At 37.8% G+C, this 20,969-nt stretch overlaps 1 protein-coding gene across 2 annotated transcripts in view; it reads right to left on the bottom strand.

Moving 5' to 3' along the window:
* The window catches only part of UBE3C (ubiquitin protein ligase E3C), a 69,489-nt gene that overhangs the window by 9,079 nt on the left and 39,441 nt on the right, over positions 1-20,969 (bottom strand). For both annotated transcript variants that reach the window (XM_070726449.1, XM_070726448.1), the window contains exons 18-22: positions 19,715-19,962; positions 6,690-6,902; positions 3,125-3,313; positions 2,933-2,999; positions 2,176-2,306 (exon numbers count right to left, since the gene is read on the bottom strand). In XM_070726449.1, the coding sequence (XP_070582550.1) occupies positions 2,176-2,306; positions 2,933-2,999; positions 3,125-3,313; positions 6,690-6,902; positions 19,715-19,962 (848 nt within the window). The remainder of the gene's footprint in view (positions 1-2,175; positions 2,307-2,932; positions 3,000-3,124; positions 3,314-6,689; positions 6,903-19,714; positions 19,963-20,969) is intronic.

Below are 20,969 nucleotides of genomic sequence, written 5' to 3'. Positions count from 1 at the left end.
CCTAGCAAGGGCCAGCCAAGCCACCAGTCGCAATCCCAATACTATTCAAAGGGGAAAAAAGATGTAACTATGAGATTATATGGGCAATAAACTGTGTATGAGCACACAACCTATACCCCTACCTCTCATGAAGGACATGCTGTCTCACTAGCCAAGGGAAAAGCTTTAGATCTCAGAGAAGCATACTACCGAGTCCACATCAGAGAGGAAGATGAATGGAAAACAGCATTCAACTGTTCTACAGGGAGACCTCAAAGTAGAAATTTAGAGATAGGTTCTATATAACATTTGTAAGACAGAAGGAGAAATCAGGAACAAAATGGCAGCATAGCTTTTGTTTTTCAGCAACTGCACTCTCAAGAATAGACCATATGAATTGTCGGTTGCTTACTCCTCCTATATAGAATGCGTTTTGAGGTGTTGTGAACAGTATGTAAAGCAATGGCTATGTGCAATAGGTCCATGCAGTGAAGGAAGCATGGGTGGTTCTGTTTTTCTACATTATAGAAATTCATCTAAATATCCATATTAATTTTAAGGCAGAACCAACATCATGATTCCCAACCACATTATTAGTAACATGATAATAGTTGAAAGCCCTGCTTTCTTTGGAAAGTGATTGTGTTCATTTATCATCTGAAATAATTGAGATAAAATGGATTATTATGTCGAGCAGCATGCACCAAGACTTGGAACTTATTTAATGTTACCCTGATTTCACTTTTTTAATTTACTGTATTTTTCAGCCTTAAAGATGCACCAGTGTATAAGATGCACCAAGATTTCAAAGATGGAAGTAAGAAAAAATGTTTTTGTCCCTCCCAGCTTCCCAAGCCCACTGCGCACCCTGTTTTTTGCAAAAATGGGCTCATTTTTCAACCATTTTTTTTGTAATTTAAAAACATGGGATGGGCAGAGTATTTGGGGGGCCTGCAGAGAGTTCCTGGGGGAAGGCAAAAATGCCCCCATTTTACAAAAAACAGCCTGTTTCTCGACTGGGTTTATTATTTTTCTTTTTAGCAAAAACAGGGGTGGGTTTGCCTTCCTGCAGTCCCTAGGAGCGCTCTGCAGGTTTTCCAGACCCTCTGCCCACTACAATTTTGCAAAAAACAGGCCCATTTTTCGCCAAAATGGTAAACAGGGGCAGGGCTTCAGGATACCAAAAATGGGTGTATTCAGTGTATAAGATGCACCAACATTTCTACCCTCTTTTAGGAGGGAAAGGTGCGTCTTATACTCCAAAAATACTTCTGCAAATTTTTTAGTTTAATTTCGCCAGATATTGAGCAAAAAGCCACTGAAGCTGCAATCCTATATTTTTAAATGAGAAGAAGCCAAACTGAACTCAATGAAACATGCTTCTAAGCCTAAACATTATGGGGGATGTACATTGTAGAAATTAGGGTCATTCCCAAATAAAAGATTTTACATGTTCTCTAGGACAATGTTTTAAATATTTTTAAAAGAACCTATAGCAGTCATTGTAATGGTACTGTAGTTCTAAAGTACCATTACAATGACTGCTATAGGTTCTTTTTAAAATATTTAAAATATTGTCCTAGAGAATATATAAAATCTTACCTTTTATTTGGGAATGATGGTAATTTCTACAATGTACAGTGTTCCCTCGATTTTCGCAGGTTTGAACTTCGCGAATAGCCTATACCACGGTTTTTCAAAAAATATTAATTAAAAAATACTTCACGTTTTTTTCCCTATACCATGGTTTTTCCCATCCGATGACGTCATACGTCATCGCCAAACTAATAATTTTTGCAAATAAATAACAAAAAAAATAATTATTGTTAATAAATAATTATGTTTATAAATATCAGGATCACTAAGTGTCTTATTCAATGGTGAGTATCAGTAATAATGGTGAATAAATGGTTGTTAAGGGAATGGGAAATGGTAATTTAGGGGTTTAAAGTGTTAAGGGATGGCTTGTGATACTATCCATAGCCAAAAATGGTGTATTTACTTCCGCATCTCTACTTCGTGAAAATTCGACTTTCGCGGGCGGTCTCGGAACGCATCCCCCGCGGAAATCGAGGGAACACTGTATATCCCTAATAATTTAATGGTGCTTTGATTTTCAATTAAACAGATGTTTATTAACTTACTATTATTATGGCTGTAACAAATTAGCTAAGACAAAATTATGAAGGCAGATACCTTAAAACCCAGGAGAGGAGGCCGCGAGCAGCTTGTCACAAACTTGAGTAATTTACGTTTTTCATCATCGGTGAAACTTTCAACTACTCTCCAAAAGATTTTGATTACTGGATGATCTGCAGTATAACCTCCTACCATTTAAAAAAAGAAAATAAAACTACATTAAAACCGAGTCAGAGTGTTATTCTACATGACTAGAAAACAATTATTGAGTCTTCCTATGGATCTGAAAAATATCAGGATAGAAGAGTGAACTAATAAACAATAAGATTTTAGAAAAGTAGCTTTTATTAATACGAGGCATAAAGAATGGTTAAAAGAACATATAATTATTTCTTTCGTATACTATTTAAGGGGTAACAGTATCTTAAAAACTAAGTGAAACATGTTGCTAAATTGTAGGACTACTCATTCCTTTTTATATATTATTGCATGTTATATTAATATTATTATTTATTATTATTATTATTTATTAGATTTGTATGCTGCCCCTTTCCCTAGACTCAGGACGGCATACAAATCCCAAAAAATATATTTTTGCTATCCATATTCTTCTGATTATTTATACAAATACAAAATATATATATTTTTGCTATTCACATTCTTCTGATTATCCACCAAAATGAGTGCATATACGGGACGTAACCACCTAATTTATTCTTCTCTTGACATTAGGAGAATTAATCACATTCAACCCCCATCACTTAGTTTCTTTATTTTTGTCCTTCAATACCACCTTTATTTACCATGTACTTGCCTGAATAGTTTGTGAAAGTTTTAAGATCATCTAAATTAATTGGAACCTGGGCTCCAGAAATCAAAACCTGGAAGGGTTTGAGAAAAAGCAGTAAATATCTGGTTAATACCTCTAGGCAGAACATAAGAATCTTAATTTTCTTTAAAATCACTAAATGCGTCATTTTCTCCACTTTATTATGGGCAATTATACCTGTATTTCTTGTTGATCAAACATTCTGAGCCACTCAAGATTAACAACATTGGCAAGACCTTGTCTGAATGCCAAGCAGTGTTGTCTGATTTGTTTATTTAACCTGTAGTCTGCCACAAGATGGATGTAGGCGATTCGGTTTGCACTAGTGACAGGAATATCCTTTCCTCCAAGCTTCAATTCAACCACCTAAAAAAACACAAACATCTATGAAGTCAATCTCATTCACTTTAAACCAAAGCTCTCAATCACCTAGCCCACGGGCTAATGAGTCATGTGCTGGCCATGCTTGGTTTAGCATTGGGGGGGGGGGGGAGAGAGAGTACTGTTATGTCAGATGACATCTCCATGACGATGCCAGTTTGACATCCCTGCTCTGAACAATTTAATTGCCCCCTAGTTCCAATCTTACAATCACCTCCCATGATACAATGCTGATTAGATTAGATTAGATTAGATTTATTGGATTTATATGCCGCCCCTCTCCGAAAACTCGGGGCGGCTCACAGCAAGACAAAAACAATACATAATGACAATCCAATACCCACCAATCCAATGACAATTTTAAGCTAAAATTCATAAAAAAACAACCCCAGAGTATTAAAACAAATAAACAAAACACGCATACAATCAATCTAATACCAAAACAACATGGGCAAGGGGGAGATGTTTCAGTTCCCCCATGCCTGACGGCAGAGGTGGGTTTTAAGAAGTTTGCGAAAGGCAAGGAGGGTGGGGGCAATCCTAATCTCAGGGGGGAGCTGGTTCCAGAGGGTCGGAGCCGCCACAGAGAAGGCTCTTCCCCTGGGTCCCGCCAGACGACATTGTTTAGTTGACGGGACCCGGAGAAGGCCAACTCTGTGGGACCGAACCGGTCACTGGGATTCGTGCGGCAGAAGGCGGTCCCGAAGGTATTCTGGTCCGGTGCCATGAAGGGCTTTATAGGTCATAACCAACACTTTGAATTGTGACCGGAAACTGATCGGCAACCAATGCAGACTGCGGAGTGTTGGAGTGATATGGGCATACTTAGAGAAGCCCATAATTGCTCTCGCAGCTGCATTCTGCACGATCTGAAGTTTCCGAACACTTTTCAAAGGTAGCCCCATGTAGAGAGCGTTACAGTAGTCGAACCTCGAGGTGATGAGGGCATGAGTGACTGTGAGCAATGACTCCCGGTCCAAGTAGGGCTGCAACTGGCGCACCAGGCGAACCTGGGCAAACGCCCCCCTCGCCACAGCTGAAAGATGTTTCTCTAATGTGAGCTGTGGATCGAGGAGGACGCCCAAGTTGCGGACCCTCTCTGAGGGGGTCAATAATTCCCCCCCCAGGGTAATGGATGGACAGATCGAGTTGTCCTTGGGAGGCAAGACCCACAGCCACTCCGTCTTGTCTGGATTGAGTTTGAGTTTGTTGACACCCATCCAGGCCCCAACAGCCTCCAGGCACCGGCACATCACTTCCACTGCTTCGTTGACTGGGCATGCTGCAGCCCACACTCAAATCTCCATTAATTATATCAATACATTGTTTTTTATGGCACTATCAGTACGTAGAAGAATGAGACTTTGCCTAGAAGGGTACATTTTGGATAAGGAAGGAATATGGCCCATTGGTCATAGCATTTGCCACTAGGTGGCAAAATGGAACAACCAAGACGTTTTGTTTGATTCAACAAACTTTTGTTGACACCAACCTCTGAAAATCTCTTTCGATAAAAGATGGAAAATATACATTCCCTAGGGAAATACTTCAATGCTTCAGCTACTCCCTCATTCCTATCTTACATTATTTTGGAAAAACACATTTAGGCCTGCTAGGAAAGGAATTCAAGATTTTAACTCAAACACCTGCAACTTTTTGAAGTTTATCAAACAAGTATTGAAATGCATCTTGATTTAAAAAGAGCTCTCTGAGGATATTCAAAACAGTGTTTTGCACTAAGGTATTTTTGGTGGTTTGCAAACAATCAAAACGTGCATGTTTTGAGAATTCAAATCACAATTAAAAAAATTGAAATGTGTTCAAAGTTCAAGATTAGCTGCTCAGAGATTCCTCTACCCCGGGAGTGTCGAACTAAAGGACCACGGGCCAGATCCAACCCACGGTCCCAGCCTGGAAACAGCAACGGACTGTCCTGTGGTACCTCTGCCAGCGAAAATGGAGTTGGGGAGGGCATGTGCCCCCCATCTGTTTTTGCTGGCAGAGGGCTGCAGGAGGCTGTCTCCGCTAAAAATGGAGTATGGCAGAGGGCTAGCAAAACAAGCTAAAAGCAAACAAAAGAAGAATGTTTCCCTTTTTGTATTTGAACATTCAAGGGACAGGAAAGGAGAAAGGGAAAGTAGAAAGACAAATAAAGAGAAGGGAAGATAGCAAGGAAGGAAAAACAAGGAAAGGGGAATGAAGAAGAAAGGAGAATGAAGAGGGAAGGAAAAAGAGAGGGAGGGGGGAGGGGAGGGAGGGAGGGAGGGAGGGAGGGAGGGAAGGAAGGAAGGAAGGAAGGAAGGAAGGAAGGAAGGAAGGAAGGAAGGAAGGAAGGAAGGAAGGAAGGAAGGAAGGAAGGAAGGAATTAATTTAATGAATGGGAGAGAGGATCTCAGGGAAATCCTGCCTTAGCACTTGGCCACCACCGGTGCCCACAACATGAGTTACATTGAGATGGTCATGCTTATGTCCATGACACTCCGACCTTCCAAGATCAAACATAACCCTGATGCATCCTTCAATGAAATTGAGTTTGATACCCCTGCTATAAAATATTTAACATTAAGAGTCATTTAATGCAGTCTTTTGTATCAGTACAGAAAAATAGTAGAATGAGCAGATCACCTATAAAGAAGAACTGGCAGGTCTCAGGGGAAGAGCCTTCTCCGTGGCGGCCCCTACTCTCTGGAACCAGCTCCCCCCGGAGATTAGAACTTCCCCCACCCTCCTTGCCTTCCATAAACTCCTTAAAACTCACCTCTGCCGTCAGGCATGGGGGAATTGAGGCATTCCCCCCTCTCCCGGGCCTATACAATTTATGTATGGTATGTCTGTGTGTATGTCTGGTTTAATAATGGGGTTTTTAAAAACAATTTTTTAAATTTATTAGATTTGTTGTGAATTGTTTTATTGTATGTTGTGAGCCGCCCTGAGTCTACGGAGAGGGGCGGCATACAAATCTAATAAATAAATAAATAAAATAAATAAACCCAAATTTCAATTGAAAGTTTTTCATCCACCCTCCCCATGCCCCCTCTCTCTTGTTTTTGAATCAGTTTTGAGTCCATTGCCTGGGCAAGCCCATGAAACATAAAACTGTGTTATAGAGAATTCAAATTTGAAATGAAAACATGACCACGTAAATTGCACGTCTTCAAAAAAAAGGGACAAAAAATTGTATTTTTGACACTGTAGCAAAAAAAAATATCATCAAAACACTAAGAAATTGTAGGCTTTGATTCCAAATAGCACAGACAGCAGTTATTTTGTCAGTGCTTTATCACCATGGCATCTGAATGCAAATAGTGCTGGGAAATTAATAGTTAACTGGCTAAAAGAGACAGAGAAAATATCTTCTTACCTGTGCCTCTCCCAAATCATTATTTACCACAGTAAAGTTCAGCCCAAGTTCTTCTACATCGCCTTCATAGCTCTTAAGAAAAAGGAGGTTTCTGTACATTTCAGGGTCCAGAGATGCCAAATGATGAATGTCAACATCAGCACTTGTGCCCAACAACTTGGAGAGGAAAAAACTGGCAAAAGGAAGTTCAACGAGCATATTTTCATATAAAGCCTTTGAAAAAGTATAAAGAGATTGAAACTCACTCATTTGATATTCATCAGAAGAACAGGAAACATATACATTAATTTCCTATGCCTGTTAAAAATCTCATGGCCCAAATGTAGAGTTAGTTTTTGGTAACTTTTATTCAGACAATTTTCAGCAAAATGAAACAGGTATACCCAATATGATAAATCATAACATGGTATAAGAAAATTAAGGATATGTAGCAGGGGGGGAAAATCTAAATTTAAAATTACATTTTTATTCTCAACCCTGTTTACAATAAAAATGCACATAAGGGGTGAAAGTTCATTCTCCAAGCGAGCAATAGATATTCACCACTATTGCAAAAATGCACAGTGTTCCCTCGATTTTCGCGGGTTCAAACTTCGCGAAAAGTCTATACCACGGTTTTTCAAAAAAATTAATTAAAAAATACTTTGCGGTTTCCCCCCCTATACCACGGTTTTTCCTGCCCGATGACGTCATATGTCATCACCAAACTTTCATCCACTTTTAATAAATATTTCTTTTAATAAACTTTAATAAAGAAACATGGTGAGTAATAATCTAAATGGTTGCTAAGGGAATGGGAAATTGCAATTTAGGGGTTTAAAGTGTTAAGGGAAGGCTTGTGATACTGTTCATAGCCAAAAATACTGTATTTACTTCCGCATCTCTACTTCGCGGAAATTCAACTTTCAAGGGCAGTCTCGGAACGCATCCCCTGCAAAAATCGAGGGAACACTGTATATGCATTTAGTCCTCTTATATGTTGCAATCCTACACGAAAGGGAGTTGAATTCTGCATTATGAAAATTGTGAAAAATTGCAAACCCATCCTGTTTGTTCTTCATGCTTTATTCACCTGTAGTGATTCATAGAAAGGAGCAAAAGAACAGAAAAGTGTAAGCTTGGACAATCAGGAGGTTGTGAGTTGGATCCTAGGTAGGCAGATGTAGCGTCTCCTGCTTGGATTGGACTAGGTGACCTGCAAGGTTCCTTCAAAGTCTGTTAATCTGTTAATTCAATTCTATCTCCATTTATTTAAAAGATCTATAATATGTATCATAAATTTCTATATTTGTATTTATAATGTTGATCTTTGTACCCTGTTTCCCCCAAAATAAGACATCCCCTGATAAAAATCCCAATAAGGCTTTTGAGTGCATGGCATTAAGGCAAAGCGCTTATTTCGGGATTCATGAAAATATAAGACCGGGTCTTATTTTTGAGAAAACATGGTAACTGAATCTGCTTTAATTATGGTGTGTGTGTGCGGTGTGTGTGTATGTGCACACGTACTCAATTCAACAAAAAAGTGCATTTTCTTATATATTATGGTTTAGGTTTAGGTTTATTGGATTTATATGCCGCCCCTCTCCGCAAACTCGGGGCGGCTCACAACAATAATAAAAAACAGTACAGTACATAATACCAAATCCAATGCCCACCCATCTAGTTACAATTTATACATATTCACTCAAGAATTTTTACTGTATTTATTTATGGTTTTAAAATAATTGGGGGGGGAACGTTTAGCCATTTTCTAACAAGAATGGATAAAAGTTCAATGTAACTCTGAACAGAACAAATGACACTGTGCCTTTGTTTTTAATTATTTGCATTAAATATTAATATACTTTGTATTAAGTATACTGTATTTATTTATTTATTTATTTATTTATTGGATGTGTATGCCGCCCCTCTCCAGAGACTCGGGGCGGCTAACAGCGACAATAAAACAGTGTACAATAGTAATTTGGTATTGATGATTAAAAATCAATTAATATAAAAACCAAACATACATACATACATACCATGCAAAGAATTGTAAAGGCCTAGGGGGAAAGAGGATCTCAATTCCCCCATGCCTGGCGGCAGAGGTGGGTTTTAAGTTGTTTACGAAAGGCAAGGAGGGTGGGGGCAGTTCTAATCTCTGGGGGGAGTTGGTTCCAGAGGGCTGGGGCCACCACAGAGAAGGCTCTTAGAATATAGAATGTATATTAGAAGAACCGTTGAACTTACCTGAACGGTCTTCTCCATGTCCTGGAAGGAGAGTCCAGCATGGGATTTAGCTCAAGTCTTATTGATAGGGACTGAGTTTTAAATTAATATAATTAACATATTAAGTAGGTACCGCCCCCTTGCTGCCCCAGTACCTCAGTTTTAAAAAACGAATTCAAATGGTAAACAGAATTTATTAAACAACTAACACAACCATTAACTGAAACGCAACAACTGTCCATGTTTCAATGGGACGGTTTGGACTCTCCTTCCAGGACATGGAGAAGACCGTTCAGGTAAGTTCAACGGTTCTTCTCCCATGCCTCTGGAAGGAGAGTCCAGCATGGGATATACCCAAGTTCCAGTGTACAAGGGTGGGATATCATTGAATCATGATCCTGTAGTGTCACACACTCGTTGCAATACAAGCAGCTCTTCTGGGCTGCCTCAGGCAGTGCTTTGAAACAAATCCTGCCTGCGAGGAGGCGGCGAAGCAAGGATTGATTCTCACCTCCCCTTCCTCACAGGCAGGAGTATGTTTCATATTGCCATAGGCAGAGCCCAGAGGGAGCCGAGCTAACCCCGCTGCAGGTGCGTGCACCCATCTCTCACTTGCTCTCGCTCTCCTGGCCAAAAGAGTGACCGCCGCAAAAAAAGCAGCTCCCAGTATGTCCTGCTTTCCCCAGAAAGTAGTGAGGGGGGGGGCTTATTTCAGCTCATGCTCTGAAAAGGATTTATTTATTTATTTGTTTGTTTGTTTGTTTGGTTGGTTGGTTGGTTGGTTGGTTTTTATGCCGCCCTCCTCCTTAGACAGGGCGGCTCACAACATGATTGGCCCTATTATGGGGACATGTCTTATTTTCAGGGAAATACTGTAAACATACATACATACATACATACATACATACATACATACATACACGCATACACACACACACACACACACACACACACACAAACTTTGATACAATTCCTTTTTGTGTCTTTTTTTTTAGGCTATCTCAAAATGAAGTTTTTAAAGTAGCGTTCTCCAATTGGATGCCCTCCAGATGTTCTGTAAATTTCTGGAAGTTGCAATTAGAATTCCTCTTGAGAGAATCAAGTTGGGAAAAGTAGCTTTGAAGCATTTAATAAATAATAGTTCTAAATACTATGATCACATCAGCTAAATGGATTATAAATTAAATTTCCATAATGTATGCAACTGAAATACAAATGTAGGCATAAATCAAGGTATTTTTTTAAACACAGGTTAATTACAGGGATTCAAGAACTGTCTATTTTTTATGCAAAATAATCCACTTACCATTTTTCATGTGAGTCTTAATTCTTAGGCCATATGCAATACTGGCTCCTAGAAGCCTATCAATAACTTCATGTCAAGAGAAAATAGCAATAGGTATATTGAAGCAACCTGCTTGTTATTTCTCAAGTGTCTACCTTTTATGAGTGTTTATTGCTGGAAATTGTGCCAAAATGATTTGAAATAAAAAGGATTAATTATACTAGAAGCCTTTTAATATAAGTGAGTGCACTAGCAATGCAATTAATGCAAATTGTGGTACTATCAGGAGAATAAATGTGAACAACATCACAGGCCATTTCTGTTTGCTGCCAAATAACTTTAGTAATTTACTACATTAAGAATCAATAAAAAAATAATGCTTTTCAAATGCATCTCCATCAATCTTCAGGTAACTCCATAGCAAACATTTATAACTTAATCTAAAAATTATATAAAGCACTTTAGGCCACCTGGATTATGGAATCTGGACTATCATTTAATTAAATACAGATTTTCTTAGACAGATTCCTCCAATATATATTTAAAAAGCAAGACGAACATTTAAAATACACAATAAGATGGATAGTTAATTTTCCAATTAGTGTAAAAGCTAAGTTTTGCAAAATGCACCTTCCTAACATACAATCGTTCTTTGTTAAGTTAATTATATTTGAGCTCTATATTTTTCTGATGGGGAGGTATGGTTGCTCACACAGCAAAATTGCCTACTTTTCTGGAGTTTTGTTGGCCAAATCAGTCACACCTTGAAAACAGTCCCTTTTCTAATTAAAACATACTTGAAAGGAAGCTCTACATTAATGAGCTTCTGTCTGCCTAAGGGGCACAATTTAAACTTTTTAATGCAATTTATTTTCAGCATTAGATCGGGAATGCACACATGGTAATTGATTGCTTATACACAGATCCACAGTGGATTCATACAGCATATTTCAGGAGAGTCATAGGAAAGTTACAGATATGAGTCACCATTTCTTTTCTTTTTTAAAAAAAATTATCAAAAAGATCTATATAATCTGCAACTGATTGAGGAATTACTAAAGCTAACGAACTCTCCAAAAGGTCCTTACAACCTGGTTAAGAGGTTCCCATGGATGCCCCTACTAACACGGTCACAATTTAAGTGCTCAGCAACCAGCTTGCATTTAAGGCCATTTGCAGTGTCCAGCAATCATGTGACTTCAATTTCCAACATGTTTGCCAAAAACTAGCATTTATTTCCAGTTTCCAGCAAAAAACAAATTAGCGAATGATGGGTTTAGGTAACAACCAGAGCTTTCACTTAATGACCAGGTTGATTACTTAAACAAAGAGGACAGTCATTTAATGACCATTTTTTTAAAAAGCCATAAAATCAAGTCCATCATGTGATCTTCTGCCTTATGAGAATCATGACTTACAACGATAATCAGCAAGCACCATTATTGTTGTGCATTGGTTCTATTTGGAATTTCAAAATGCACCACACAATTCAATCAAGAAACTTGGGTGGGGGCTCACTACAAGGAAAAGCTATTATCCCTCTCCCAGAAGACTGGGATTATCTTGGTTTAAGACAGGGGTATCACAAGGCCTGAGGGCCAAATCCGGCATCCGGGATGCTTAGATCTGATCTGCGAGGCCACCTTGGAAACATCGAAGGACACAGTGCCTCTGCCAGTGAAAATGGAATGCAGTCCTCCCAGCTCAATTTTCAGCTGCAACGGCCTCTTACAGCCCTCTCCAGTGAAAACAAGCCCAAAAGGAAGGCGTGCAGCCCTCACGGGTTCCGTTTTTGCTGGCAGAGGGCTGTGGGATGTTGAACTAGTCATACCCACCACGCCCGCCCCAGCCATTCAACTTTAATGCGGCGCTCAATAAAGTTTGACACCCCTGGTTAAGACATCCTCCAACATTTTCACCACAATCAAGCTTTACAAATTTATATTTATATATATCCTCTTCCAAGAGGAGCGGCATACAAATCTAATAAATAATAAAATAATAATGATATTGTTAAGTGAGTTTTGCCCCATTTGCCTCAGTTATTAAGCAAATCACTACAGTTTTTAAGTTGGTATCCCGGTTGTTAAGTGAATCTAATTTACCCACTGATTGCTTGTTAGAGGGTCACAAATGGGGATCACATGATCTTGGGGCACAACAGTGGTCATAAATATGAACCAATGGCCAAGCATCTGAATTTTGACCACATGAGCATAAGGGTGGTGCAAAAGTCACAAGCAAGAAACTTTTTTCAATGCCCTTGTACTGTCACTAAATGAATTCTTGTAAGTCAAGGACTATCTGTACAGTGATACCTCATCTTACAAGCGCCTCATCATACAAACTTTTCGAGATACAAACTTGGGGTTTAAGATTTTTTTGCTTCTTCTTACAAACTATTTTCACCTTACAAACCCACTGCCGCCACTGGGATGCCCCGCCTCCGGACTTCCATTGCCAGCGAAGCACCCGTTTTTGCACTGCTGGGATTCCCCTGAGGCTCCCCTCCAAGGGAAACCCCACCTCCGGACTTCCATGCTTTTGTAACGCTGCAGGGAAATCCCAGCAGGGCAATCCCAGCAGTGCAAAAACGGGCGCTTTGCTGGCAACAGAAGTCCGGAGGTGGGGTTTCCCAGCAAGGGGAGCCTCAGTGAAATCGCAGCATCACAAAAACACAGAGGTCTGGAGGTGGGGTTTCGAGGACTTCGGTGTTTTTGCAATTCTGCGATTTCACTGATGCTCCCTTCGCTGGGAAACCCCACCTCCAGACTTCCGTTGCCAGTGAAGTGCCCGTTTTTGCAATGCTGGGATTCACCTACTGGGATTCCCCTGCAACATCACAAAAACACAGAAGTCCGGAGGTGAGGTTTCCCATGGAGGGGAGCCTCAGGGAAATCCCAGCAGCGCAAAAACGAGCGCTTTGGCTAGCAAAAAGGGTGAATTTTAGTTAGCACACATTAATTGCTTTTCCATTAATTCCTATGGGAAACATTGTTTCGTCTTACAAACTTTTCACCTTAAGAACTTCATCCCGGAACCAATTAAGTTTGTAAGACAAGGTATCACTGTACTTTCTCTTAATCCATCATTTTTAATGACAGAAAGCACTTGTGAAAGGAGTTGATGGAGAAGGGGAGCCCGATTCCACAATTTTAAGGAGTTGAGACAAATTGTGAGAGAAATATTTTTATTTTGAAAGCTAAATCCTATATAAATAACACAGATCAAAGCCCCCTAATTCCTACATACTAGGCACGCTTAAAATATGAAAATAAATTCTATTATCGTAAGAGAATACCAAAAAGACATTTTTTGATATAACCAGGGAGCGGGAGAACAAAAAAATAAAAACTGAGATCACAGAAGAGGAGATAAATTTATCTACAAAGAGTCTCTTCAGCTGCAAAATTTCAAAAGAACATAGTGTATTTGTGCCAGACAAGACAAAAAAGTTTTCTAATTATAGGAAAAGTTCTCCTACATAACATTCAATTTAACAAAGCTAACGTTCCTTATTCTGTTTTTAAAATCTCTTTGCTGGATAACAAATATTAAGGTGCACATATACTGTATTTCAAAGCAAACTACTCACATTCCCAAAGGATGAGACACAAAAAGTTAAAAAGTATGTTTTTCTCACACTAGGCTCACTTTAACCATTACCGTTTTTAAAATAACAAAACCATCAATTTAAGAAAAAATAAACAAATACAATTCTGATCTTCCATGCTGATTTCTAGCATGAAGAGAAAAACGGGTTTGTTGCCTTACATAAAATAAAAATTACTAGATATGTAAATAGAAAATAAGAATAACCTTATATTTCTTTTATGATATATACAGGTAGTCCTCGATTTACAACAGTTCATTTAGTAACAATTCAATAAGTTATGATAATTTTTCTTACTTATGACCGTTGCAGCATCCCCACGGTCACGGATTTAAATTGGGATGCTTGCCAATTGGCTCATGTTTATGACCATTGCAGTGGCCCGGGGCTTATGTGATCCCATTTTATGACCTTCTGGCAAGCAAGGTCAGTGGGAAAACCAGATTCATTTCACAACTGTTACTAACAATTGAAATGCTTCACTTAACAAATATAGCAAGAAAAGTCATAAAGTGGGACAATACTCACTTAAATTCTTTTATTTAGTAACATAGATTTTGGGCTGAATTGTGGTAATAAGTCGAGGGCTACCCATATATGGTAGTTTTGCCTTGCAACCATTTCACTGAGCCTCGGTGGCGCAGTGGTTAGAGTGCAGTAGTGCAAGCTATTTCTGCTGATCCCCAGCTGCCAGCAGTTTCGTAGATTGAATCTCAGTAGGCTCAAGATTGACACAGCCTTCCATCCTTCCAAGGTCGGAAAAATGAGGACCCAGATTGTTGGGGAAAATATGCTGATTAAACCGCTTAGAGAGGGCTATCAAGCAGTGTGAAGCAGTATATAAGTCTAAATGCTATCGCTATTGCAACCGTTCATTTAGTGACTAAAGTTACAATGGCATTGAAAAAAGTGACTTATGATGGGTTCTCAAGCAGCCGCAAGATTCTGACACTTGAAAACTGGCATGTGTTTATGATGATTGTATTGTCCTGAGGTCATGCGAGCATCATCTGTGACGTTCCCAAACAGCTTTTGACAAGCAGTCAACGGGGGAAGCCAGATTCGCTTAACAATCACGATTCACTTAACAACTGCACTGATTCACTTAACAATTGTGGCAAAACAACTGCAAAATGAGATGTGACTTATTTAACAACTGCCTTGCTTAGATCTGAAAGTTTAGGCTTTAATTGTGGCGATAAGCCAAGGACTACTTTTATGATTAGCAATATTACAGATAGTCCTCAATTTACAACCACAATTGAGCCCGAAACTCCTACTGCTGAGTGACTCTAAATGTTGTGAGTTTTGCTCCATTTTACGACCTTTCTTGCCATAGATGTTAAGTGAATCAATGTATTTGTTAAAATAGCAACACGGTTGTTAAGTGAATCTGACTGATTTGTCATTAAGTGAATCTGACATTGACTTTGCTTGTCGGAAGGTCACAAAAAGTGATCACATAGCCCTGCATCACTGCAACCATCATAAAATGGGAATCAGTTGCCAAGCATCTGGATTTTGATCACACGACCATGGGATTGCTGCAATTATTGTAACTGTGAAAAACTGTCATTATTATTTTTAATGCATTTGTAATATCGAACAGTCACTAAACAAATTATTGTAAGATGAGGATTACCTGCTCTCTTTTCACCATTTTTTCATTGCACTCAACATTTTTCAACACTAATAATAAAATGGTTCCATAATAATCAAAACAAACCTTAACTACAGGTAGTCCTCGAGTTACGACCAGAATTGAGACTGGAATTTCAGATGCAACATGTGGCCAAATTCAAGTTATGACCACTTTCATGACCAACCTTAAGTCAATTCCATGATTATTAGTTGAATCCATTTTTCCTTGTGTATGTATCTCCACAACTCTGAAAGTGAGTCAAAAGTAGCTTTGGGAAAGTTTTTCATAATTTTAAATTGTCATTGACTTGTCCTAAGTTGGGGGCTACCTATATTAGCTATTTTGCCATTTCTGTTTGCTCCATTTATTGTCTCCAGACAAGCAAGGGAAAATGAGTCCCATTGTCCAATACATCAGGAAAGGATCAGGTTGGACAAGGATAACTTCAAATTCAGAAGCTCAGTTTCCTCTCAAATGCACAACTAGAAGGTACCCATAGAAGTTATTTTAGAACTTTGGATAGCCCTGTTTAATTTATTTATTTATTTATTCATTCATTCATTCATTCATTCATTCATTCATTCATTCATTCATTCATTCATTCATTCATTCATTCATTCATTCATTCATTCATTCATTTATTAGTTGGACTTGTATGCCGCCCCTCTCCGAAGACTCGGGGCGGCTCACAACAAGTAAAAACAGTCACAACAATCCAATTAATTAAAATATTTAACGATTTAAGAAAAACCCCATGTAATAGCAAACACACACACAAGCATACCATGTATAATTAACATGCCCAGGGGAGATGTTTAGTTTCCCCATGCCTGACGGCAAAGGTGAGTCTTAAGGAGTTTTCGGAAGGCAGGAAGAGTAGGGGCAGTTCTAATCTCCGGGGGGGGAGTTGGTTCCAGAGAGCCGGCGCCGCCACAGAGAAGGCTCTTCCTCTGGGACCCGCCAACCGGCATTGTTTAGTTGACGGGACCCGGAGAAGGCCCACTCTGTGGGACCTAATCGGTCGCTGGGATTCGTGCGGCAGGAGGCGGTCTCGGAGATATTCTGGTTCTAGAGAACAGTACAATCAGATGTATTGATAACAACTCTATAGTGATACAGCTTATTACAGATAAGATATTAACCTCTGCAGAAGAATTCTTATATTCATGCGGAATTAGAGAAGTTCTTGAAAGGACATTACCAGAATAAATATATACCTCTATGAAACAAGTTTTTTTTAAAAAAGCTGTGCGAAGGTTACTATCATTAATCTAAACAGTGAAGACAGGTATCAAGCTGAATCAATATTCTCAAATTAGCAAAGTACTCATTTTCAGTAAGAGTTCAAACGCCACAATTTTTTATTTCAGTAAATATTCTGAACTTAATTGGCTTAAATGGACCTAGGTGTTTCCAAAGACAAAAAGAAAAAAAGAAAAAAGATCAGGATGCCATTACCACATACTTTAACTGTTTATTTATTCCCTGTCTAGGCAGCCTGATTTAGGAGCTATAAAATGCAATCAGTACACAAACCAGAAGCTGGAATCATCTGCTAATGGAACTTTTAATTGAGAAGTGACCATTGACATGAGGTAATTCTTTCCATGCAGAATTGCTCACAGAGACCTTTCTGCACTTTATCACAGTAAACAATCGCTAACATATGCATTAAAGAAAATTTAAATACATTATGACCCAATAAATATCACAATCAATCAATAGAATCTTTTCATTCTCAAAGATTTAGTGTTAAAATACCACACTTTTAGCAGTGTTTTAATGCTGGACACATACTTACAAATGCTGATACTAAGTTTAGTCATTTGTAATGAAAAGATAATTGGTTATATGAAAGAATCCACCATCTGGAAAAGTATTAGTTGAATTTAAATAAATAAATAAATTTCAATTAGAGTTAATTAAAAGGCATTGCATATTATTGAGTTTTCTCCCTCCTGAATATTAGAATCTGAAATTAGAATCTTCTGAATATTTACAAAATAGTGTGGTGAATCAGAAGTTATTTATGTAGGTTACACAAATATTTCTTCTGTTTAGTAAACAAGTGAAACAAAACATAATTACATTTTTTACAGAATTTTTCTAGGTAAGACCCAGGTGTTCAAGAATTCTTAAGAACCATTTTCTATTTAACAACCCGAGCCCAGAAAAATTTCCCAGGAAATTTGAGAGCTGCACGAAGGCCCGGCCAGTTTCCTGCCATTCCCCCTGGGTTTCTCTCTCTGGCACAGTGTAATATTCTATTTTTCTCTAATTGTGGATTTGGGATTTTGATGAGCTGTACCCCATAATCATCCCAATTATGACAAATCATGGCTTGAACTATCTTGCCTTGATGTAAGGAGTTTCTCTCATATATTACATTTCACCTTTTAAATTGCATTATTGAAATAAATGAACTTTTGCACGATATTCTAATTTTTCGAGTTTCACCTGTATATAAATTATTCCATTTTAATATATTCTGTTTCCAGTGACACTGTAGCTGTAAAAACAGTTCTTTTGGTTTATACCACTGCTTTCATCTGGCAATTTCTTTTATAACATGGGCCATTTATTCACACAAGGACTTTTATCACCAAATCACCTTAGAAATAGCTTGTAAATGGATGCTATTCATCCATTTTTATAAATGGATGAATAACTATTCACTTAAGGTGCAATTTGGACAGAGGCTGAAAAATAAGGTCTGGTTGAACAATAGGACCGTGCCTTATCTTCTTGCTGAATGCCACTTAATAGATGTTTCTGCACTTGGATATAGCTAATTTTTAGATAACACCATCATCCTGACTCTATATAAACACAGATTACACACTGCAAAACTTTCTTACCTTCTGAGTGATCAAAAGTTCTTTTCATGTTAAGGTTTAACGTGGTGATTCAGTTTATCTCAATCAGACACAGGGTTTTTTTGTTTAAAAAGATAGCAACAAGGCAAATGTCCTTGATTCTGCATGAACGTATTTACAAAGTATGGAAGTATGCCCCTCTCCTATTTTTCACCTCTCCCAATCACTTTATAGAGATGTGAGAATGTGCACCTGAATTGTATTTTAGTTACACTGATGTAAGAACCATGGTTATTTTTATTTGATTAATATAGAGGCCTATTTCACACTTATATGATTCAAACAAATAAAACACAAAATAGACAACATAAAAACGAATAAAACATATTAGTTGGAATAAGTTGATACAAAATACTTTCTATATTTTGCTACCACAGACCAATATGGGTTCCCTCCTGCAAGGTTCACAATACAGTATTTTAAATAGTACACTAAATGAACAGAGTAACAAGAACTGTAAAACAGGTACTTTTAAATCAAAATTTTACTGATAAAAAGTATGGATTTTTGTAACCATATTTTTATATCAATTAATGTAAAAATACGGTTACAAAAATCCATACTTTTTATCAGTAAAATTTTGATTTTAAAGTACCTGTTTTACAGTTCTTGTTTTTATTTTTATATTAGTATAAAATATTATATATAGTATTTTTATATTAATTAAAATAAAAAGGTTTAAAAATGCACTTTTTTGCTAAGCTGTACTGCAGTTACTTTTTTCTGATTCACAGATGGTGTTCTCTGCATTACTTTTTGTTATATCCTTGTGTGGCTTTGTGATATGCACCATTTTACTGTAAATACAACAGAAATAGAAATAAATGAATAAACAGAATCTTGAGATAATAGGACTGAAAATGTCCCAAGATCTCCTAGCTGGACTTTGTGGCTAAGGAGGGAGAAGAACTCAAGGTCTCTTCGCTTTTACTCTGATGCTTCAAATACTAACAAAATTATCAGACATTGAGAGTATCTTTGGACATGCTAAACAAGTTGTACAACCTGTACTTTTTAAACATTTCTCACAGAATCAACAACCTTTTTATCAATTTGTTTCTTGGGTAGTAACACAGCATTCCACATGCTATTAAAGAGCATTAATTAGCAGGGAAAAATCAGACTAAAGGATATAAAATGCTAGCATATAACTTAGTCCTTAAAAAAGTTATTTCTGTTTCTTTCGCATTACCCTTGTGCTTGTTTCAAAATGTTATGAATCTGTTTGAGACATAATCCTTAACAGTGATAAAGATATAAATATATATCTTTTGAAACAAAAGGAGAAATATATACAAACCTGCCTTTGCCACCCAGATTATTCTACTAAATGTTGACCTGACTACTGTGTGTCTTTTGCGGCATTCAAGTAGTTTATATATTAATGCATTTATTTACCTTTCCAAGCATCCGCCCAAGAAAATAATAGTGCCGTGCATAAGAACCTCCAACAAGCATTTGTGCAGCAGGATTTGGATAAAGCAATCCTTCATTAGTTGTCTTAAAAAAACCCTGGTTAGGGTTAAATCCTGATTTAAGTAGCTCGTTCAAAAATTCTCGGAATATTCCACCCCCATCAATACCAGCTTCATCTAAACCATGGGCATTGAGTAAATGAACACGAATCCGTTTTTTCAAATCAGGTTCTGAAGAAATAAAAGAAACGCTATAGAATAAACTATGTCCACATTAATTATAAACACATTCAAATCCACAGTAAAGTTGATTGTGCAAACAATATCAAGTAGCATTTAAATGTTACCTACCAACACCATCTATTCTCAGCAATGCAGAAAACTGCATATTGCTATTGTTCAACTCCACTCATTCATAATTGAAATCAAAACAATTTAAAACCCAAAAAATTTCATTCCTGAAATATGGATTTGAAACCATACAGTGTAGCTTTTTCTGCAGAACTCTCTAGAACAGCCATTTGTGGCCCTCCACATCTATTGACTAGAGCAGTGTTTCCCAACCTTGGCAACTTGAAGATATCTGGACTTCAATTCCCAGAATTCCCAGTTGAAGTCCAGATATCTTCAAGTTGTCAAGGTTGGGAAACACTGGGCTAGAGCTTCAAGAATCCTGACCATTACTCATGGGACTGATGGAAGCTCTAGTCTAAATATCTGGATCACCAGTTTTCTATTTATGCTCTTTACTAAGAATTTACATGCAGAGGCTACATCAAAGAAAATTACTAAGAAACTATCACAGAAGGGCTATTCAGAGGGGTCTTGACTTACATCTATCCTCCTGCTATGTTGATATGTTTCTTATTTAGCCCTTATTTAGCCCATATTTTTGTACAGTAATGCCTCTGACCTTTTAAAACCTGTGTACATCTATTCAAATGTTTTGACACAAGAAAATAACACACATTTTTGCTCCAGAGTCATCTCCCTTTCATCTGGAAAATTAAGCCAATATTCTTATCCAAATGTTTTCTAATATATCAGAATAGTTCAGTTGTTTCTTTAGTAACTTGTTCCAACGTTTAGTCTGGCAAATATCAAAAATCCTTCCAGGAAATTATGGGTCCCACATTCGATGAGAATTTACATCCACAGAATATAAAATACTGTAATAGAATATAAGAGTGACCTTGAAAGATGGAGGGAGAAAAAAAATTACATCAACCTTGAAAGTT

This window comes from Erythrolamprus reginae, chromosome Z, assembly GCF_031021105.1.
Source record: "Erythrolamprus reginae isolate rEryReg1 chromosome Z, rEryReg1.hap1, whole genome shotgun sequence".
NCBI classification, from domain to species: domain Eukaryota; kingdom Metazoa; phylum Chordata; class Lepidosauria; order Squamata; family Dipsadidae; genus Erythrolamprus; species Erythrolamprus reginae.
Note: the sequence above shows the minus strand (reverse complement) of the source record. Positions and strands in the feature narration are given on the sequence as shown.